At 41.4% G+C, this 24,588-nt stretch overlaps 1 protein-coding gene across 5 annotated transcripts in view; it reads left to right on the forward strand.

Moving 5' to 3' along the window:
- LOC120320432 (dipeptidyl aminopeptidase-like protein 6) overlaps window positions 1-24,588 on the forward strand; it is a 410,598-nt gene that overhangs the window by 170,991 nt on the left and 215,019 nt on the right. For all 5 annotated transcript variants that reach the window (XM_039371276.1, XM_039371273.2, XM_043206775.1 and 2 more), the window contains exons 3-4: window positions 15,248-15,521; window positions 15,581-15,848. In XM_039371276.1, the coding sequence (XP_039227210.1) occupies window positions 15,248-15,521; window positions 15,581-15,848 (542 nt within the window). The remainder of the gene's footprint in view (window positions 1-15,247; window positions 15,522-15,580; window positions 15,849-24,588) is intronic.

Below are 24,588 nucleotides of genomic sequence, written 5' to 3' on the forward strand. Positions count from 1 at the left end.
CAATTGACTTTTTACCAACAATCGTTTATTTTCGAAACGCTCTGTTAGGTTCTCCCACGCAGAGCGGAAACCCTCGTTGGTGAGAGGCGAAATCGAAACGATGGCAAGCGCGTCGCCACTTGTGGCATTTAAATGGAATAACTTTTCAACCGGAGTCAGCCGTGGATTATTGATATAAATGGCTGTGAAAAGATCCCGGAAAGTCGGCCAGCGAAGATAGTCGCTTGCGAAAACTTCTGTATCGCATGGAGGCAACCGACAGCTAAAGGAAATGCAGGCCTGGGGCGCAGCGTTCGCGGCTGGGATGGACACAACCGTCGGAAATCTGCGCAGGCGTTTTCACCGAAGTGCTTGGAATTCTTGGACTTTTCGGCCCTTGTGGTGAAAAGATAGATCTTGGTTTGTCAGCGGACAATTTCTTCTTATAGTCCCCGATGGGCATAATCGAAGAAATGCAAAATGGAAAGGAAGCGGTTTCGGAGCACGGTCACACTTTTGCAAATGTGGACAGATTATCGTTAGATTGCACTTAATAAGTTTAAGATTGCTGCCGTGAACGGTAGAAAGCAGCGGAAAAAGACCGTATAGGATGTAACGGGTGTGAAAGTGGTGAAAAATTTACTAAGCGGGAACGCCGTAGTTTGTACTTATTGGACAGTTGACTTGGAGTAAACAGCGAATTGTTTAAATGACCGGTGACTTACGGTAATCAGGTCCACCTGATTTACGGTTGGTACACTTGGAATGTGGAACACAGTCAAAATATGTTTATTAGAACGTAGCAAAAAATTATTTGTTTTTCCTTTACAACTGGCAACACAGAAATTTGGAATGGTGGAATTGGAATTTTTTCTCCGCGTTAGAAGTACTTCTAAAAACAAACACAAATTAATATCCAAGCTATACAGGAAAAAATATTTGTCGGGTGAACAATTTAAATTTTGCGGTCGTCTATTTGTTTTTTAAATTTTGGTTTACAAAGAAAATTTGATTTTGGATGAAGAAATTATGAATTTAATAATGATTAATTAATAATAATAATTAATAATAACTAATAATAATTATGAAAATTTAAAAATAATTAAATAGATATTGAAAAATTTATATGCTAAAAAAGAAAAACCGCTTTTAATTTATTGCTTGGAAATTAATTTGGATATTTATTTATCTTGTATTTTATGGATGAAAATCAAAACGCCTTTTCCGCGTCGGCACTTGGAAAAAATTTTATTTGTAGCTTTCGACTTGCCGACGGGAAACACTTTACACTTTGGTATATGTGTATAAGGAATGCAGATAATACGCGCAATGTATGTCGGTAATATATGTGGATGTAATATATGTAATGTATATATGGATATAATATATGAAATGTATATGTGCTATATGTAGATGTAATATATGCAATGTAGTATATGGATGTAGTATATGTTGATGTAATATATGTTGATATAATATACATATGTTGATGTAATATATATAATATATGGAACTGGCGAGTAAATGTTTAATTAATATTTTATTTGGAATGGCCAGAGGGTATGTGTTGTTTGTCATCGATAGCAAATTGTATTAAGTGGATTGCGGAGTTGAAGCAAAAATGTGTTGCGAAAAGAATTTGGCTTGCGTTGGACACGGTGAAACGAGAACAGAATTTTTGCCACTTTTATCAGAGCTTTGGACTTAGAAATTTTCACTGAACTTGGCACAAATTATTTTCACTTTTTCACATTTGGAATTTTGCACTTTTTGAACTTTAATTCTTTTTCGGGATGAATATTTAAATATATTCGGAGATTTGGACTTTGACTTTCACGAATATGGTCGAAAGAGAATGGTGGGTAAAATGGCGGCGCCCGTAGGAATGAATAAGTACTTTTCTTTAATTGCCTTTTGTCGGAGAAATCCGTTAGATTTGACAATAAATCTTACAGCAAATTGAACGAAATTGGATTTTCGAACCTTTTGCTGTAGACCGGCAATTAAAGGGAATGGAAATTTCGTAATTATCTTGGAAATTGTTCGCTGGTGGACAAAATCGAAAATCCAGGTTATCCGGCTCGAATGGATCAAAAATGGTGGGTGTGATGGGGGTTGCTGTCCTGGAATTTTCTAAATCGGCTGAAATAGAAAACACTCGAAAGGGCGAACACTTGAGTTTTCTTAGTTGCACGGGCGCGACCGGGCGTATGTTCAATTGATCGTAATAGTTTTTACACTTAAGCTTATTCTAATAAGCTAAGCTCTTACAAGCGCAGCGGAGACTCCTTGGAGACTCTGTGGTGAAAAGCGAGAGAGAGTAAGAGGGAGCGGAGAGCGGAGAGCGGACGACAGTCCAAACCCCGTAACTTGGACAACGGTTGTTGTTTAATTAGATTTAATGAATCAATTTATAATAAAGTTCGAATATTGATCTGGGATTATGAACAACGGATTTGATGCAGTGACATGAATTCTTAATGGACCAATGGGATCGCCAATAAATATGGTTTTGCTCCTGGCGATCATGGAAGGGTGGGGCAGCGGCCACTCCAGAACATGGGGTGCGCCTTAAGACCCACTATAATATTTTGTTTGAGATTCCCTTTTCTTTTAAATTCTATTTGGCAGGGTCCAAATGAATAATAAAATTCTTATCGGTCACTTGCATAATAATAATCTAAATAATCTTGATGTCCATATTTCTTTTGGTGACTCAGTTACAATGAATTTTCTAGTACCTTGCGTTTTGAAAAATGTTTCGATATTTTTTTATTATTATATTATTCTTGTAAATTTCTATCGATTCGCCAAAAAACTTTTTTCCACTCTAACGCCCGCAAGCCGCCAAAAACTGTCAGTGTTGAAGACTCTCCTTCGCAGTGTACTAGCTCAGTATCGGGTATCAGATAGTCGGGTAACTCGACTATAGCGTTCTCTCTCCCGTTTTAAGCTACAACCAGTCTCATGTATGCACCCGAAAAAATCACACTTATGCCGACGACGCCCCGCTTCTTGTGCTTCTTCGGTGGTTCCTTTTCGACTTTTCGTTCTACGCCGTGGGAGTTTTTCCCAACTTCGACAAGCAAGCTCAACGTATCATTGGTCCTTCGAGCCGGATATTCTTCTGACAGCCGTTCCCGGCTATTTGTTCCGCAAAGACTAGTACGAGCCTTCTTAAATTTTCTCACTGCCGGTCTTCAGCAGAGCGCCGAACATTCTATTTCGGTCGCATTGCTGTAAGATAATAGATAACATATGAAGATAATATATGTGATATATGTTCGCTGGTGGACAAAATTGAAAATCCAGGTGATACGGCTCGAAGGACCAAATATGTTGCGTGCTGGGGTGGCTGGCCTGAAATGCTTATTCTAATTAGCTAAGCTTTCCCGAGCGCTGCGAAGACTCCAATTTGAGCTGCCATGGGGTGAGTAGAATTGGAGATTCTGTGGTGAAGAGCGAGAGAGAGTGAGAGGGAGCGGAGAGCGGGTGACAATCTTCGCCCCGTAACCTGGACAATGTCCAATAATAACTTTCTTATTTGGTTTTGAACTTATATTCCTTCGAAGTGTCCATACTTGAATGGCTTGGTGTATATGGGGATGTCATACGTAGTTGGGATGCTATGTTTCATTGTATTGGCAAAAGTTAATTTGGTGTTTTCATTATAAATTATGTCTTTAAATTTTGAAAAAAATTCCTTAATTCTATATACTCTTCCGTATTAAGGTGTTCTAGATCGAAAAATGGGAAAAATTTAATTCTATAACATTGTCTTGTTCTTTCCAAAGCTGCCACTCGCTCAGTTTTGAAAAATGTGTTGAAACTTTTTATCCCGTTACTCGTAGAGTAAAAGGGAATACTAGATTCATTGAAAAGTATGTAACAGACAGAAGGAAGCGTTTCCGACCATATAATGTATATTCTTGATCAGGATCTATATGGCCATGTCCGTCTGTCCGTCCGTATGAACGTCAAGATCTCAGGAACTACATAAGCTAGAAAGTTAAGATTAAGCATACAGACTCCAGAGACATAGACGAAGCGCAAGTTTGTCGATTCATGTTGCCACGCCAACTCTAACGCCCACAATCCGCCCAAAGCTGCCACGCCCACAATTTTAAAAAATGTTTAAATACTTTTTCAATTTTTGTATTAGTCTTGCAAATTTCTTTCGATTTGCCAAAAAACTTTTTGCCTGTCAGTGTTTAGTAAAGCATTTGACTCTGTTATTTATTCACTTCTTGTGAGGGAACTGAACGGTGTCCCGTTCTAACCTAATACCTCTTGAAAATAAAAATAGTATTTGTATGTGCAAAACGTACCTACATAAAGTAACAACATTCGTTAAATTATAATGATCTCTAATATAAAAATTGTTTAATTATAATATATGTATATACATATATTATATACACACAACAAAAACTTTACACGCGATTTGTACTGCAAATGGGGGCTCTTTAAACAGAATTACTCGTGTTGATGATCAGGTGGTTTTCTGGACCATACAGCTCCATGCATTGACCAATACTTACCAATGCATACAGGTATGCATTGATAAAAAGGTTGTCAACGGAATTTAATGCCCCTTACATAACTGAAACCGCTAAACTTTTCTTTCTTTTTCAAGTAGTTAAAATAGAATTCCGTTCCTCTTATTTTAAATCACTGTAGATCCAATTATAAGTTGCATTACCCGTGCAGAGTATTACCTTCTGAGTATGATGGACTTTATTATAATATCTCTATTCTGACTGCCACTCTTAAAGCGATCGATACTAAGTGTTTCCAAAATACCCTGGGATTTTATTCATGCAAAGGAATTCCTAGGTGCTCTACAACATCAAAAGAGTTACAAGCAATAATAAACCATTTCGATATTGCCTGAGTGGTTACTAAACGAACTCAATAATGATTATAACCGTTACGTAGATTAAAAGGGTTTGTTAGATTCGTTGAAAAGTATGTAACAGGCAGAAGGAAGGTTTCCGACCATATATAAGTATATATATTCTTGATCAGGATTAATAGCCCAGTCGAACTGGCCATGTCCGTCTGTCCGTTTGTCTGTCCGTTTGTCTGTCCGTCCGTATGAACATCGAGTTCTCATGAACTATAAAAGCTAGAAAGTAGCGATTCACCATGCAGACTTCAGAGACGCAGCGCAAGTTTGTTGACCCATTTTGCCAAGCCAACTCTAACACCCATAAATCGCCCAAAGCTGCCATGCCCACACTTTTAAAAAATGTTTTGATATTTTTTTATGTTTTTATTAGTCTTATAATTTTCTATCGATTTGCTAACCAATTTTTTGTAACGCCCACTCTAACGCTTTTTGAAAATGTCATCACTCCTCATTTGCAGCACTTTTGTAGTTCAATTATATCACCATGTCAGCATGGTTTAATAAAACGCAGATCAACAACCATTAACCTTTTGGAGCTAACTTCCCTGGTAATACAGGGCTTCCAACAGATTTCATCTACACTATCATTAGTATTGCATATAACTTTGTTAATCATTCTCTTATAGTAAGGAAACTTGATTTATTATGTTCAAAGTTGATCTTTTAAATTGGATGTAAGCTATCTGAATGGCACGAAACAACGGGTTCCATTTATAATCTATCTTGTATTCTCCAGTCACATCTGGTGTCCCACAAGGGAGCCACCTCAGTCCGCTCCTTTTTTTCTTATTTATTTACGATCTCCCCTTAGTATTAAACATTCGCGATTACTCATGTACACAGACGATAAAAAGATTTCTTGTCATTTTGACTTACGATAACGTTATAAACTATATGAACCCTACACACGCGACTTACAATCTATGCCCTTTGGACGAAATAACACGGGCTAATGATCTTGGTGTTCTTCTGGACCCTAAACTAAAATTCTCAAACGATATTTCGTAAAATGTCAATTAAGTCAGCGGTGTGCTTTGTTTTATAAAATGTGGTAAAAGGAATTACATGATCCTTACATGACCAAAACCATATTTATTTTACAAGTCCATCCGATTCTTGAGTATGGATCCCCTGTTTCATTTGGACCGCATTGAATCGGTTCAAAAGAACCTCTTACTGCTTGCCTTACGGCGCCTAAATTGGGAAGCAAGTCTTATATTACCTCCCATACCAGTAGACTAATGTTAAATAATTTACCTTCCCTAGTTAACCGTAGAACGATGCTTGGAACAGTCCTTATTTGTAAGCTCATTCGCGGTGAAATTAAAAGCACCGACTTGGTTAGTCGGTTAAACTTTTCTGTTACAAGCAGATTTACTAGAAACTACTTACCCCTAATCTTAAATCTTTAAGTTCCATGACCACTACAGTGTATTATGTTCTGACTATAATAGTATTCATAGAAAAGTCAGAAAGTTAAAATATTACAATTAATCCGAATAAAACTAACGTACAATTCGAGCCACTTAAGAGATGCTTACTTATAAAATGGCGATTTCCAGATCTCCACTTGCAAAACAAAAGCTATAACTAGCTGCACGGAAATTGGCCAACGCTCTGAAACAAGAGGAGCAATACGTTGATACATAAAGCAACTTTCACCAACAGGCACATATCATAAGTCGCTGTGGAGAGTCAAGCCAACTATTCGCCCACCGACTGAAACCGTTTCGCCGATAAAGAATTTCGGCTGGGGCGCCTACTAGCGCATTCGCGCTAAGGTCACCCGTAAACAGCCATCAGAAACAAAACTCAAATGTGTTCAGTCCAAAAAAAATAACAAAAATAATTTTAGACAATCTCAGCCCGAAAAAAATTCCCCGGCTCCAACCGTGTAACACCGGAAATGATCATCGAGCTGCCACATTCTTCAGTTCGCTACATATCCCAGTTGTTAAATGCCATCACCAAACTTAATTACTTCCCACAACGATGGAAAAGATGGATCATCATAATAATTCCAAAGCCTAATAAGGACCATGCAGTTCCTTCATCTTACAGACCAATAAGTCTACTCTCATGTATTTTGAAACTATTCAAAAAATGGCTGCTAAACCGACTTAATCTACATCTGAGATCCCACAACAAAATTCCAACCCATCACTTTAGCTTTCGGTAAAGCCACGAAACCATTGAGCTGGGAAATCGAATAACAACAGAAATGCTTTCAAAACTCGTGAATACTGTACAGCTGTATTTTTAGACGTATCCCAAGCATTAGACATAGTCTTGCCGGCCTAATGTTTAAAGTTAAAACAAGACAAGATTTCCCAACATACCAATCCCGTGAGCAGATGAGGTAATGTACCTGGGAGTACATCTCGACAGAAGACTCCCATGGCGGAAGAACATTGAAGCCCACAAAATTCAACTTAAACTTTAAGCCAACAACTTACACTGGCTTATCAACGCTGGCTCTCCCCTCAGCTAAGACCACAAGGTCTTACTCTACAATTCCGTATTAAAACCTAAATGGACCTATGGCTCACAGCTTTAAGGCAATGCAAGCAACAGCAATATCGACATCATGCATGCACAATCAAAGATCCTCAAAACCATCACTGGGGCACCGTGGTACGTTCGGAATGGAATCATTCAAAGAGACTTAAATATTCCACCTATCAGCAACGCGATTACGGAACATAAATGAAAATACAATAGCAGGCTTTCATCGCCTAACCACCTAGCGAGAGTTCTAACACAACTTAGCAGTCTCTCCCGCCTTTGTCGAGAGGTTCTACCATCCCAGCGAAGAAATTTTTTGGGGTCGTATAATCGAGGAAATGTAGGAAATATAAAATAACTGTTCAAAAATTTGTTATTGTTGAAATTTGTAAACCTATTGTTGGTTCTTATACAAGAAGATTCAATAGATAACAGCAAAATAACAAAAAAAAATAAATAAAATATAAAATTAACTCAAGCATTATAAAAAATATTTCCTGCACCATTAAAATGTGAAGATTTAGTAAATTATATACAGTGTATTTAAAAAGTCCTTTCTAACGTTGTATTCTTAAGGTATTTTTTAAAGTCTCAATCTATTACTGGTGCGAGCTCAAGATTACTTATTGTGCGTTTTTTAAAGGACTACACGTCATATTGGAAGACTTAAAGAATTTAACAAAAAATCTAAAGAAAATGAGTACAATATAATAATGAAGAGAAAAAAAAGTGAATTTTTCAGTTCCACAGAAAAGGCATTAAGGGCAAGTATATATAAAAACAAGAGAGAACGCTATAGTCGAGTTCCCCGTCTATCTGATACCCGTTACTCAGCTAGTGTAAGTGCGAAGAACAGTTTTTGGCGGTTTGTGGGCGTTAGGGTGGGCGTGGCAGCATGATTCGACAAACTTGCGCTGCGTCTATGTCCCTGGAGTCTGTATTCCTAATCTCAACTTTCTAGCTTTTGTAGTTCCTGAGATCTCGACGTTCATACGGACAGACAGACGGACAGACGGACGGACAGACGGACATGGCCAAATCGAATCGGCTATTGATCCTGATCAAGAATATATATACTTTATATGGTCGTAAACGCTTCCTTCTGACTGTTACATACTTTTCAACGAATCTAATATACCCTTTTACTCTACGAGTAACGGGTATAAAAATTGTGATTAAGTGACACTTATATATTAGAACTAATGAAAAAGTTGAAATATCTTAGAAAATGCAAAAATGTAGGTTAGGTTAGGTGAGGTCGGAAGGCCCTCACGGGACCGCGCATAGGCCAATATGGCCCGTAGTTGGCCGAATGTTTCTATATGGACCTAGAGAATGTTTACGCGGTTTTCGAGATCTTATAGGATCGAGGTATTTTTCGCGAAGGCAAGTAGTTCGTCTAGCTACTTCCTGAAGGCATCTTATAGCGATGCCTGAGCCGGAGCACCTAGGTAGTTTATTCTTGCCCTTGTTAGGGCCGGACACTTGCAAATGAGATGCTCCAAGGTTTCGATTGCCTCGAACTCATCACATCTCCGGCATTTGGCGTTGTCGGTAATGCCCAGTTTGACTGCGCGTGCCGCAGCTAGGCAGTGAACTGTAAGAATTTCTTTTAACAGTCTGCAGTTCTTCCTTTGAAGATACAGCACGTAGTGACTGAGTTTTGCGTTGCGCTCTTTGCACATGATTTTTGAAATTTTGCTGGTGTAAGTTCCCCTCCATCTGCTTTTGGCTCGTGTGTCGGCCCGTCTTTCCAGTTCGCTTTGGAGCGTTCTAAGGGAGACAGGAACGTTTTCTGATCTTTCATTCGCCAGTCCAACGCCTTCCTTTGCAAGTTCGTCTGCCGTCTCATTACCATCGATGCCCTGGTGGCTGGGAACCCAGTAGAAGGTGGGAGGACTCAGGAGAGCTAGGCACGCAGTCCCAGGAACACTGGGCACAATATATCCCGGGTCAGTCTAGGCGTCAAAACACAACCTTATGGAGGCCGCCAGTCACCACCCAGACGTTTAGTGCCTGGCTTCGCGCGCATTGTAAGACCACTCAACGACTTCCTCCGCAAGGGTACCAAGTGGACATGGTCAAAGGACTAGCAGCAAGCCTTCGAGGAGGTAAAAGCCAGATTAGTTACCGACCCAGTCTTGGCGTGCCCCGACTTCGGGAAAATGTTCATCCCGCAAACGGACGCCAGTAACTACGGGAACCTCACACAGGACACGGAAGATCTCGAAAAGGTCATTTCATACTCCAGCCGAACCCTAAACTGAGCCGAGAAGAACTACTTAACAACAGAGAAGGAGTGCTTGGAAATTGTGTGGGCTATACGGAAGCTAGAGCCGTATCTGTAGGGCTACCACTTTCAGGTAGTGACGGATCATATGGCACTGAAGTGGCTGTACAACATAGAAAGCCCTTCGGGAAAAATTGCCAGATGGGCGTTGGAGCTACAGCAGTATGACTTCAAGGTCGCATATAGGAAAGGTTAAACGTGGTAGCAGATGCGTTGTCGAGGTAGCCACTGCCAGAATCGGTCTCAGCAGAAGCCGAAATGCTGAGAAGAACGCAGGACACAGAGGCCACATCAGAATGCAGCTGGATCACGGAAATGCCAGAGAAGAAAGAAGCGCATTGTTGGTGCTGATCGACGGGTTTTCAAAGGGGACGGAGTTGGTGCCTTTGCGAACAGCCACGGCGGAAACGTCGCAGAAAGCGTTCAGGGAACGCATAGTCTCAAGATTTGGAGTAGCGAAGGTGGTGATTACGGACAACAGCGTACAGTTCACAAGCCGGGCTTTTAAGATGTTCCACAACGACATGGGTATAAAGCAGCAGTTTACGGCGCGGTATAGCCCACAGGAGAATCCGACGGAGAGAGCCAACCGCACTGTGAAGACAATAATAGGGCAGTTTGCCGGACAGAATCAGAGGAATTTGGATGAAAGATGGCCCGAAATCATACTGGCTGTGAATTCCAGTGTTTCAGATTCCACGGGCTACTCACCGTCATTTTTGACACAGGGCCGCGAGCCAAGACTACCGAACGCACTCTATGACAGAGAGACGCTAGGTACAGGAAGACAACCAGAGTCACCGGAAGGAAACACTGAGAAGATAGAAGAGGTCTTCAAAATTGTGCGGAGGACCTAGATAGGTTGTTACAGGACCAAGCAAGGCATTACAAGCTGCGGAGAAGGCAGTGAAAACCAAGGATTGGTGAAGTGGTGTGGGCCAAAGAGCACCATTTATTAAAAGCGACGGAAGGGTTTGCGGCCAAACTAGCTCCGAGGTTCGATGGCCGTACCAAATCGTGGATTTCATATCGCCAGTGATATATAAGATTAGCCACCGGAAGAACAGAAAGGTACACATCAGCGACCTAAAACAGCAAGATCAGGCCGAGGCGAGAGTCAACGGATGCAGACTGCGAGTCCGACAACCATTACAGCGTCAGGCCAAGGCGCGAGTCAACGGGTGCGGACCGCAAGCAAACCATAGTATTGCCGCGGCAACCACCACCAGGGAAGAGTAAGGGCACAAACGGCGGGAAGTTAAGAATGACAGCACCTGAGAACGGACTAGGCTCGACAACCGTTCTAGCGTCAGGCCAGGGCGAGAGTCAACGGGCGCAAATTACGAATCCAACAACCGTTCTAGCGTCAGGCCAAGGGGAGAGTCAACGAAAACGGAGGACGAGCGAACCAGAATCCTGCCTCAACAACCACCGGACCAAGGAACCCACATACTCCCGAGGAAAGGAGAGGGTACAGCAGTACCGCAAGGCACCCCAAATTAGGCTGCAGGGAAGAAAGTCACAGATTAACAAGGATAAAACATTTTGTTTATATTCCAACTTACCGCCAAAATTTTGTTTATAGTCATCACAGGGAAGGAGGCGCCTCGATCACAAGGCGGTCGATCGGCACTCGATAGTGCCAATCGATGGGCAGAAACATCGGAAAAAGCTGCACATGACGGGTCACACTATAGACATTATGGTCATCGAGTGGCAACGCCGCACCAACGAAAGTTATCGACAACAATCGATCGACGGGAAGCAGTGTGACCAGATGGCGAGAAGAAGAGAACGCGGAATTCGGGAAGAAGTGTGGTGGACGTCACGGAAATACGAATGGGCGGCAAATTTAAAAAAAAAGAGGAACGAGGAGCGTACTGGAGGGAGATCGGCGCGGTGGAACTCGAGATGGAGCTGTGAGCGTCAACGAGACCTCAGGAGTGTTCCGCGGTAACTGCAAGGCCGGAGTTGAATTTTTCCCGAAGAAAGGGAGATGTGAGGAGTTGAAACTCCGCACAAATGCGGATGGTGATCGCATGAGGAGGGCATGCCGTTGCCAGTTACGCACAACGCGTAGTAACGGCAGTGCGAAGCCCGAAGAAAGAGAGTTTGGAGACTCTGGGCTGGAGAAAGAGTTTTGGAGACTCTGAAAGAAGAGAGTTTGGAGACTCGGGCAATAGAGAGAGAGAGGTTGGGGACTCCGGACTTATTGAAAAGAGAGCTTGGAGAGTCAGCAGGTTCAAAGGCAAATAACAGGACAAGTCGAACTTTGGACCGGGCCAACGGTAAAATCGTGGACTTTGGATCCGGAGACTGGAGCCCAAAGGGATGAACCGTTAGAGGAGGCCTATTTAAGCCGGGCGAACGCTAGAAGCGGGACAGTCGACGAGAACAAGTGTACCAGTCAACAGCGTAAGAACGAAGTCAGCAGAGAAGCTACAGCCGTGGTAGTCAACAAAGAGCATGATCGCTACGTCAAGACGTTCGGGATGAGAAAGTCTCTGAACTGAGACGCAGGTAGCTGAGGTCCAGTACGACGAAGCACGAGTAGCCCAGAGGCATCCAACAGGCAAAGCCAACCTAAGGAGGGCACAGGAAAAGCGGCAGGGATTGTGTTGTAGACCCGGTGAACTCTGTAGACCGCGAACTTGAACCAGGCGATCGCCTAGGTGTGTCCGTGCGATCCAAACAGGCGATCCGAACCAGACGTGGGGCTGACGCGTTTGCCTTGGTGATCACAGCCGTTAGCTGCCGTGAGTCCCCGTAAGACAACAACAACAGCCCCAGATGTTCGTGCCACTCAGGACGACAGGAGCGGCGAGACAGCGGAACGAGGCCGGTGGATAATTCATCCAGCACTACGGACGGATAACCAGATTCCATTGTAAGTCCAAGCACGAATAAAGACCCAAGAACGAAACTGCAAGTGTTATTTTCGGTAACCGGGTAATCACGTTATTCTATAAATTTGGTGGGAAGAACGCACTAAACTCTACTGAGCTATCCGCACGTTTTCCGTAGCGAGCAGACCAAGCAATACAGTTCGTTACAATATTGAAGTTTATTTTTTTTCCAATGCTGCATGCATGCTGACCCTAGAACTCATGTAGACCAATATTATAAAAGGTGCCGCCTAATGCATTTTTTTTTGTGGAATTGCCACTTGTGTCAACTTATTTAGGCTCGTTGTATAGATATGGCTGAGCACCGCAGCGCTAATTAGGCGCACAAAGCCATGAGCGGTCTGACATGCGTAGCCGCAGATGTATGTATTAAGGGAAACCGACGTTAAGGAGGATTAGACAAAACAACAAAATTAGGAGAGCCACGAGCACAGAGATGGTTTTGTTTATTTTCTTAATGATGGTAGGATTCTTAGCTATGTTTGAACAAAGTAAGCATTATGTTCGCGATAGACCACACTATGCAGCTATTATATAATTTAAAAATCTATTTAATGAATTAATAATAAACAAGGTATAACCTTCAACCGTGTTATCACGATAGGAAGGGTACAGAAAAGATGGCTAATACAATCAAGCCACCCTAACGCTTAACATTTCATATAAAAAACTGTTTATATTCCGTAAGCTTACATCCACATTATATTAAACCTTTAGATTACAGAGTGCAGCTAAAATTGTGTGATATAAAAAGACTAGGAAGATCCCACGACAATCTAAGAAGCTTAGCACTAAGACATGCTAGAAGTACACGAACCCGTCATTCACTCAAGGCAGAGAAAATTCAGGTGGTAGACTACAAATAGAAAAATTTTAATTGTTGGCAGCATTTGTGTGCGAATAATTAAGAAAAAAGATTTTGTGTTCGTAAATAATCCTAGATCTTTGGGTACACAGATGACTAAACGGCAGTTCTTGTATAATGCTTTACCCTAGGCGACACATATTATTACGTCACTGCGATCGAGGGGATTAAGAGCTTAAAAAATTTTCAGCTCAGATAAGGGGGGTTACACTTGGAGAAACATTACCCGTCACGGATGTTGTACCTTTTATGCAGGCAACTGGATTTGTCATTCCTGTTGGCCTTACTGTTGCCTTACTAAATGGTAACAAATCAGAGGAAAAAAACAAAAAACTTAGGGCACAGTGAGTGTACGGTAAAGATATTTAAATCTTCCAACACTGATGTGGGTGAATAATTTTACAACTATTGCCTTTGTTGCTAATTGCCAACCAGTTTCTGAAATTATTGTTTTGGATTGATGGCTTTATTCGCAAGCTTATCTAAAAGTGATTGTTACGATCGTCTCTTATTCTAATCACCTACCCAACGAATACATGCGAATTTAAAATTAAGCTATATGCACGGAAGACACCAAATCATTACAATAGTACCAACGAGATAACCAAAACAAAATTTAATTGAAAGGGGAAGAGAACGAAAGAACAAACCAAGCATATTTATCAAAAACAAACGTAATTTATTCATTGTCAAGATAAGCAGTTTAGGTCTATGATTACTTATCAAGATAACGCACTATATTTATATCTTCTATTAGTACAAATTGCTCAAAAATAAATAAAAACCTACATTTTTTCAATATCATTTCAGTCGTGTAAAGTAAAAAAAACCGTTTTGAACGAAGACAAGTAATTACCTTGAAAGGCAAGAACTGTATTTAAACTAGCTAATTTCAGCTGTTTCCCAGAGAAGACACCGTACTTTTCAGAAAGTTGTAGAACTAATGTATTTTGAATTCAAATGTTTCCATGAAGCCAAAATAGCGTTTGAATAAGCTCATACAAAATTTATTGGTGAAAAGGGGTTAGTTCTTCTGAAAATAATATTGGTGGTTTTGAAGTTACGGGCGTAAAATATTTGGATATTTATAGCTATATATCCGGTTTTTCAAAACTTATTGAAATAAAGTTTTTTCGAGCTAGATAAATAATAAAATTTAACGTCCCGACAGACAAACAAAGAGAAAAAACTTTTAAGAGACATGTCATTTAATGCGTATTTTTAACTAGAATTTCTAGATGAATATCTCTCATTAGGTCCTTCGGTTTTTACGCTACCCATGAATAGGTGTTATGATCGGTCAACCATAGCAGATTTTCATATAGTTCCTGTTCACTTTCATGGTGTGTTTCCTCACAATGTGAGCAGATGTTCACAGTGATACATACTTATGATCTGATCGATACGGACATGAATGTCTGCGTGGAAGCTGGAAAACTGAGTCAAAGCATGCACGTTACCTCGCTAACAATCGCCTATAACGTTAAAGTCAGAGTAACGCTCACATGCCAAAAGTGTTCCTGAATTTGTAAATAATATTTGGTTCAGCTGGGCGATGACATTCAGACTAAGAGCTTTAATTTCTTAATTACCGAACTGCAGTTTCTTTGTTATTAGTCTGATCGGTCTGACACAACGAACTTGTTTGCTATTTGATTTTCATAACTCTATGTGTACAACCTTAAATATTACGATTTTATTAAGTGAAACCTTTAATACTTGAACATATTTTAATGGCGCAATTATACATTAATTATAATAAATTATGTACTTTGTCATAAATTTCATAGATATGTTGATGAACTTCTGTATTGGTCGGGTCGCAGAATGATATTAGACGAATACTTGCAAGGAGATTTAACACCTAGAAGGTTACCTTCATCTTGGGTGACGACTCATAACTATGTTTTTCAATCAGATGATGGAAGTCTAACAGTCTTGGACACTACCACAAATTTAGTAAAAGTATTGGTAACAAATCACACTCTTCGTCAACTAAATGTTCGAGGATATGAATGTTCCAACGATTTAAAATATGTTTTGTTTAGGCATAACGTAAAAAAAGTAAGTGTTCTTTACATTGTACTCTTTTATAATATAATAAAAAAAAACTCTTTTTGTAGAATTTTCAGAAATCATTTTCCGCATTTTATACAATTTATGACGTAAACAATGATCATCACACGCCAGTAAAATTAAAAGACTCATTAAAAGTACAAAGAACTCGTCTTCAGTATGCGGCTTGGCTTGGCAATACGACGGCAATAATATTTGTAGTGAAAAATGATATTTTTATCCGACAATCGCCTTTAGTGGAAGAAGATATAAGAATAACCTCATCTGGATATGAAAATCAAATATATAATGGCGTTCCTGATTGGCTTTACCAAGGTATAATATATATCTACTGATATCCCAAATCACATTATACAGGGACAAACCGCCTTAGCGGTGCTGTGCACAAATAGCTGATTTGATTCTGTTGTCTATCTTTCGAGTCAAGTGTAGGCGATACTACATTGTTCATTATACCCGTTATACGTAGAGTAACGTGACATGCCCACACTGTTAAAAAAGGTTTGATATTTTTTTTTTAGTTTTGTATTAGTCTTCTATGTTTCTATCGTTATGCCAAACATTGGTTTGTCACGCCCACTCTAACATTCACAAAACTTTCCAAAGCTGCCACTCGCACAGTTTTGAAAAATGTGTTGAAACTTTTCGTTGAATTCGTTGAAAAGTATGTAACAGACAGAAGGAAGCGTTTCCGACCATATAATGTATATTCTTGATCAGGATCGATCTGGTCATGTCCGTCTGTCCGTCCGTATGAACGTCAAGATCTCAGGAACTACATAAGCTAGAAAGTTAAGATTAAGCATACAGACTCCAGAGACATAGACGAAGCGCAAGTTTGTCGATTCATGTTGCCACGCCAACTCTAACGCCCACAATCCGCCCAAAGCTGCCACGCCCACAATTTTAAAAAATGTTTAAATACTTTTTCAATTTTTGTATTAGTCTTGCAAATTTCTTTCGATTTGCCAAAAAACTTTTTGCTTGTCAGTGTTGAAGACTCTCCTTCGCACTTCCAATAGCTGAGTAACGGGTATCAGATAGTCGGGGAACTCGACTATAGCGTTCTCTCTTGTTTATTTTATTACTGGTCTTGTAAATTTCTATCGATTTGCCAAAAAACTTTTTGCCACGCCCACTTTAACACCCAAAAACCTCCCAAAAACTACCATTTTTAAAAAATTTTAAAGTTTCTTTCTTTAATTTTATTCTTTTGTTCTATATACCAGTTAAATTTTAAAATTACTCGTTTGTAACGGGTATCTGATAGTCGGGGAACTAGAGTATAGCATTGTCTCTTGTTTTAAAAACTCTCTTTCTCGTGTTCTCCGAGTCACTTTAGTAAAGCATTTGACTCTGTTATTTATTCACTTCTTGTGAGGGAACTGAACGGTGTCCCGATAAATTTTTTGACATAGATTGATGCTGTGATTACAAAACTTAAATAGCTTTAAGTGAGCTAATAACTCTTTGTCGTGTCAACCTAATACCTCTTGAAAATAAAAATAGTATTTGTATGTGCAAAACGTACCTACATAAAGTAACAACATTCGTTAAATTATAATGATCTCTAATATAAAAATTGTTTAATTATAATATATGTATATACATATATAATATACACACAACAAAAACTTTACACGCGACTTTTACTGCAAACAGAATTAACTTTAAACAGAATTACTCGTGTTGATGATCAGGTGGTTTTCTGGACCATACAGGTCCATGCATTGACCAATACTTACCAATGCATACAGGTATGCATTGATAAAAAGGTTGTCAACGGAATTTAATGCCCCTTACATAACTGAAACCGCTAAACTTTTCTTTCTTTTTCAAGTAGTTAAAATAGAATTCCGTTCCTCTTATTTTAAATCACTGTAGATCCAATTATAAGTTGCATTACCCGTGCAGAGTATTACCTTCTGAGTATGATGGACTTTATTATAATATCTCTATTCTGACTGCCAATCTTAAGCGATCGATACTAAGTGTTTCCAAAATACCCTGGGATTTTATTCATGCAAAGGAATTCCTAGGTGCTCTACAACATCAAAAGAGTTACAAGCAATAATAAACCATTTCGATATTGCCTGAGTGGTTACTAAACGAACTCAATAATGATTATAACCGTTACGTAGATTAAAAGGGTTTGTTAGATTCGTTGAAAAGTATGTAACAGGCAGAAGGAAGGTTTCCGACCATATATAAGTATATATATTCTTGATCAGATTTAATAGCCCAGTCGAACTGGCCATGTCCGTCTGTCCGTTTGTCTGTCCGTTTGTCTGTCCGTCCGTATGAACATCGAGTTCTCATGAACTATAAAAGCTAGAAAGTAGCGATTCACCATGCAGACTTCAGAGACGCAGCGCAAGTTTGTTGACCCATTTTGCCAAGCCAATTCTAACACCCATAAATCGCCCAAAGCTGCCATGCCCACACTTTTAAAAAATGTTTTGATATTTTTTTATGTTTTTATTAGTCTTATAATTTTCTATCGATTTGCTAACCAATTTTTTGTAACGCCCACTCTAACGCTTTTTGAAAATGTCATCACTCCTCATTTGCAGCACTTTTGTAGTTCAATTATATCACCATGTCAGCATGGTTTAATAAAACGCAGATCAACAACCATTAACCTTTTGGAGCTAACTTCCCTGGTAATACAGGGCTTCCAACAGATTTCATCTACACTATCATTATATCTTATTTATTTACGATCTCCCTTTAGTATTAAACATTCGCGATTACTCATGTACACAGACGATTTTAAGTTATGCCTCCAGTATAAAAAGATTTCTTGTCATTTTGACTTACGATAACGTTATAAACTTAAATGGCTCGAAGTGTCGTATGAACCCTACACACGCGACTTACAATCTATGCTCTTTAGCCCGTGTTATGGCTAATGATCTTGGTGTTCTTCTGGACCCTAAACTAAAATTCTCAAACGATATTTCGTAAAAAGTCAATTAAGTCAGCGGTGTGCTTTGTTTTATAAAATGTGGTAAAAGGAATTACATGATCCTTACATGACCAAAACCATATTTATTTTACAAGTCCATCCGATTCTTGAGTATGGATCCCCTGTTTCATTTGGACCGCATTGAATCGGTCCAAAAGAACCTCTTACTGTTTGCCTTACGGCGCCTAAATTGGGATGCAAGTCTTATATTACCTCCCATACCAGTAGACTAATGTTAAATAATTTACCTTCCCTAGTTAACCGTAGAACGATGCTTGGAACAGTCCTTATTTGTAAGCTCATTCGCGGTGAAATTAAAAGAACCGACTTGGTTAGTCGGTTAAACTTTTCTGTTACAAGCAGATTTACTAGAAACTACTTACCCCTAATCTTAAATCGTTAAGTTCCATGACCACTACAGTGTATTATGTTCTGACTATAATAGTATTCATAGAAAAGTCAGAAAGTTAAAATATTACAATTAATCCGAATAAAACTAACGTACAATTCGAGCCACCAAAGAGATGCTTACTTATAAAATGGCGATTTCCAGATCTCCATTTGCAAAACAAAAGCTATAACTAGCTGCACGGAAATTGGCCAACGCTCTGAAACAAGGGGAGCAATACGTTGATACATAAAGCAACTTTCACCAACAGGCACATATCATAAGTCGCTGTGGAGAGCCCAGCCAATTATTCGCCCACCGACTGAAACCGTTTTGCCGATAAAGAATTTCGGCTGGGGCGCCTACTAGCGCATTCGCGCTAAGGTCACCCGTAAACAGCCATCAGAAACAAAACTCAAATGTGTTCAGTCCAAAAAAAATAACAAAAATAATTTTAGACAATCTCAGCCCGAAAAAAATTCCCCGGCTGCAACCGTGTAACACCGGAAATGATCGAGCTGCCACATTCTACAGCTCGCTACATATCCCAGTTGTTAAATGCCATCACCAAACTTAATTACTTCCCACAACGATGGAAAAGATGGATCATCATAATAATTCCGAAGCCTGATAAGGACCATGCAGTTCCTTCATCTTACAGACCAATAAGTCTACTCTCATGTATTTTGAAACTATTCAAAAAATGGCTGCTAAACCGACTTAATCTACATCTGATCCCACAACAAAATTCCAACCCATCACTTTGGCTTTCGGTAAAGCCACGAAACCATTGAGCTGGGAAATCGAATAACAACAGAAATGCTTTCAAAACTCGTGAATACTGTACAGCTGTATTTTTAGACGTATCCCAAGAATTAGACATAGTCTTGCCGGCCTAATGTTTATAGTTAAAACAAGACAAGATTTCCCAACATACCAATCCCGTGAACAGATGAGGTAATGTACCTGGGAGTACATCTCGACAGAAGACTCCCATGGCGGAAGCACATTGAAGCCAACAAAATTCAACTTAAACTTTAAGCCAACAACTTACACTGGCTTATCAACGCTGGCTCTCCCCTCAGCTAAGACCACAAGGTCTTACTCTACAATTCCGTATTAAAACCTAAATGGACCTATGGCTCACAGCTTTAAGGCAATGCAAGCAACAGCAATATCGACATCATGCATGCACAATCAAAGATCCTCAAAACCATCACTGGGGCACCGTGGTACGTTCGGAATGGAATCATTCAAAGAGACTTAAATATTCCACCTATCAGCAACGCGATTACGGAACATAAATGAAAATACCATAGCAGGCTTTCATTGCCTAACCACCTAGCGAGAGTTCTAACACAACTTAGCAGTCGCTCCCGCCTTTGTCGAAAGGTTCTACCATCCCAGCGAAGAAATTTTTTGGGGTCGTATAATCGAGGAAAAGTAGGAAATATAAAATAACTGTTCAAAAATTTGTTATTGTTGAAATTTGTAACCCTATTGTTGGTTCTTATACAAGAAGATTCAATAGATAACAGCAAAATAACAAAAAAATATAAATAAAATATAAAATTAACTCAAGCATTATAAAAAATATTTCCTGCACCATTAAAATGTGAAGATTTAGTAAATTATATACAGTGTATTTAAAAAGTCCTTTCTAACGTTGTATTCTTAAGGTATTTTTTAAAGTCTCAATCTATTACTGGTGCGAGCTCAAGATTACTTATTGTGCGTTTTTTAAAGGACTACACGTCATATTGGAAGACTTAAAGAATTTAACAAAAAATCTAAAGAAAATGAGTACAATATAATAATGAAGAGAAAAAAAAGTGAATTTTTCAGTTCCACAGAAAAGGCATTAAGGGCAAGTATATATAAAAACAAGAGAGAACGCTATAGTCGAGATCCCCGTCTTTCTGATACCCGTTACTCAGCTAGTGTAAGTGCGAAGAACAGTTTTTGGCGGTTTGTGGGCGTTAGAGTGGGCGTGGCAGCATGATTCGACAAACTTGCGCTGCGTCTATGTCCCTGGAGTCTGTATTCCTAATCTCAACTTTCTAGCTTTTGTAGTTCCTGAGATCTCGACGTTCATACGGACAGACAGACGGACAGACGGACGGACAGACGGACATGGCCAAATCGAATCGGCTATTGATCCTGATCAAGAATATATATACTTTATATGGTCGGAAACGCTTCCTCCTGCCTGTTACATACTTTTCAACGAATCTAATACACCGGTTTACTCAACGAGTAACGGGTATAAAAATTGTGAATAAGTGACACTTACATATATATTAGAACTAATGAAAAAGTTGAAATATCTTAGAATATGCAAAAATGTACGTTAGGTTAGGTGAGGTCGGAAGGCCCTCACGGGACCGCGCATAGGCCAATATGGCCCGTAGCTGTCCGAATGTTTCTATATGGACCTAGAGAATGTTTACGCGGTTTTCGAAATCTTATAGGATCGAGGTATTTTTCGCGAAGGCAAGTAGTTCGTCTAGCTACTTCCTGAAGGCATCTTCTAGCGATGCCTGAGCCGGAGCGCCTAGGTAGTTTATTCTTGCCCTTGTTAGGGCCGGACACTTGCAAATGAGATGCTCCAAGGTTTCGATTGCCTCGAACTCATCACATCTCCGGCATTTGGCGTTGTCGGTAATGCCCAGTTTGACTGCGCGTGCCGCAGCTAGGCAGTGAACTGTAAGAATTTCTTTTAACAGTCTGCAGTTCTTCCTTTGAAGATACAGCACGTATTGACTGAGTTTTGCGTTGCGCTCTTTGCACATGATTTTTGAAATTTTGCTGGTGTAACCATTGTACTTTGTCCCTTTATGAGTTTTAGGTCTAGCACGTACGAAGATGTGGGACCTACAAAGATATGCTCTTCCCCCACGTTAGCTATGCATATGTTAGTTGATAGCAAAAAGTTTAAGAGTGACTCACCTCTGTCGTTGATGACGGGGCTCCCCCACACGCAGTGATGCCCGTTGGCGTCTGCACCCACGATCAGTTGCTGGTCATTTGGGATGGCTTCCACCATGCTTTTGAGTTCCTCCGGTGGGGACGTTCTGGCGATTTCTTTCGCTCTCCAGCATCTCAACAGTCAGGTCATCCGTGCTGTAATGAGACATAGGGTTAGCATGCAGGTCCTTCCGTAAAAGTACGGCGGCTCTGTTTCTGCTTACCGATGGTGTATAGAACAGGTTGTAATTTGAGGACTTTAGTCCGGCGACGGCATTGCCCGAGGCAATCCATGGCTCTTGGACCAAAGCTATGTCGGCGGACCCTTGCTCCAGGGCGATGAGAGTTCCGCCGACGCGACCTTGCTCTTATGAAGATTGAGTTGCAGCACCCTCAGTGGCATTTGTACTGGGCTCATCTCCATTCGACGGGTTGACTGTCAACGTCAGATCACCGTCCTCCTCGTCCGTCTCGTCCAGCGAAAGTCCCTGGGCGGCTTCCGCGATGGAGGCCCTTCTCCACCTCACCTGCCTTCAGGGTGTGAGCATCCTTATCCCTGGGGTGGCATTTTTTGAGGCGCAGGTACACGCTTTCCATGCCCCACGCCATCTTCCCGTACCTCGGATAGAGGATGTCCTCCGCCTCTTTATATCTGGAGGACTGGAATATGGCCCCCCTCCTAGGGCGATAGGGTCGCAAGGTGCAGAGCCTTCCAGTCCGCGGTCGCTGTCGCTGCAGCAGCTTCAGCGCCCGGTCCTTTTGGATTGCGATGGGAAAGAGAACGTTCGCCTTAGGAAAGGGCGGGATTAGCTCCCTGGCCACCACCTCCAGCTGGGCACCTTCCCACAGCGCCTCCAACTGGCAGACCGTTTGCGTCAGCCACTTTCTCGTCGGGTCATCCATGCACTTCAGGATTTTGACCCCGTTCAGCCACCAGGCACCATCAAATATGGGCATGGGGCCTCAGGATCTTCCTTCATCCGTGCAAACAGTGACTCAACGAGTCGCGTATGCATCAACTTCCACCGTGGCTCGGTCATCTTGCCGGCTTCATCGCTTCTTTCAATGAGTGTTACGATCAAGTGTCGTTTGGTCGCCTCACTGACTTTGAGCTTCTTTTCGGGCTTCTTCGCTTTCTGGGGGGAGGGCCTGCCTCCTTCGGCCCGCGTCGCCGCTTGCTTCCCGGTGCGTCCTTATTAGCGCTCTCGGTTGAGCGTTGCCTCTTGTTGGCAAGCGACTCCTCCACCTTGTTGGAGAAGAACTAATATCAAAACTTTTAAAAGGGCGTGACAGTTTTTGGCGGTTTGTGGGCGTTAGAGTGGGCGTGGCAAAAAGTTTTTTGGCAAATCGATAGAAATTTGCAAGACTAATACAAAAATTGAAAAAGTATTTAAACATTTTTTAAAAATGTGGGCGTGGCAGTTTTGGGCGGCTTGTGGGCGTAAGAGTGGGCGTGGCAACCTGAATCGACAAACTTGCGTTGCGTCTATGTCCCTGGAGTCTGTATACTTAATCTCAACTTTCTAGCTTTTGTAGTTCCTGAGATCTCGACGTTCATACGGACGGACAGACGGACATGGCCAGATCGACTGAGCTATTGATCCTGATCAAGAATATATATACTTTATATGGTCGGAAACGCTTCCTTCTGCCTGTTACATACTTTTCAACGAATCTAGTATACCCTTTTACTCTACGAGTAACGGGTATAAAAATCAAAATTTGAAATAGCGGTTCCAAAATAGCGGACATTTTTTGCCGAGAATATCGCTGATTACCAAAATCAAATCAAAAATTCAAAATAATGGATTAACGACGGACGTGTTTTCGGTACGCTCGTGTTCAGATTGCGAAAAGCTAAGTTTTCTTTGTAAAACAAAGTTCGGAAAGTGAATTAATCGGTGGTTGAGTGCTCCGCGGAAATAGTGACATTATTTACGCGAACGCAAAGCCTGTGATTTCGGAACAATTCGCAATAATTTATTGCAAAATTTTCCACTGAGAACAGCACGTGGTTCCAGGCGAGCTTTCGGACAGCTGTTAAACAGCTGGGCCTGTCGGTTTGTGTCCGCGCTACCAGCAATCAGCTGTTGGTTGTTGTCGCTGCTACGGTCTGTGTCTTGGGACGGTTCGGTGCTGCCAGACTGGTACTTTGGTTACGCAAATCTGCCAATAGGTGGAGCTCGTGCACCAAAGCAACCAACTTGTGACAGTGAGCGCGCAATTTCCGGAGTTGCCAGAAGGAGGAGCCACAATCGTGGTAAGTCCTATGGAGAGCGACAGCAGCGCGAGTGCCGCTAGTGCCGCGAGCGCCAGCAGCGCGTCGCGGAAGCCGGGACGAGGCAGGCGCAGAAGCCACCAGGCTTCTAAGAGCTCGGCAGCTACGCAGGCCAAGCTCGTTGCTGTGGCCTTGCGTGGTGTTCCCGAGCCTGTGGGAGCGCTGGATGAGGCGCCTTCGTCGCTGGAGGACCCCCGGATGGTTCCTGCTGCCACTACTGCTGCCACTGCTGCTGCCCCTGCTGCTGCCACTGCTGCTGCCCCTGCTGCTGCCCCTGCTGCTGCCCCTGCTGCTGCCCCTGCTGCTGCCCCTGCTGCTGCCCCTGCTGCTGCCCCTGCTGCTGCCCCTGCTGCTGCCCCTGCTGCTGCTCCTGTTGCTGCCCCTGTCGCTACACCTGCTGTTGCCACTGCCACAGTTGCCTCTGCTGCCGCCCGTGCTGGGCAAGCAGCTATGA

The sequence above is a fragment of the Drosophila yakuba genome, chromosome 2L (genome assembly GCF_016746365.2).
Source record: "Drosophila yakuba strain Tai18E2 chromosome 2L, Prin_Dyak_Tai18E2_2.1, whole genome shotgun sequence".
In the NCBI taxonomy this organism is placed as follows: Eukaryota; Metazoa; Arthropoda; class Insecta; order Diptera; family Drosophilidae; genus Drosophila; species Drosophila yakuba.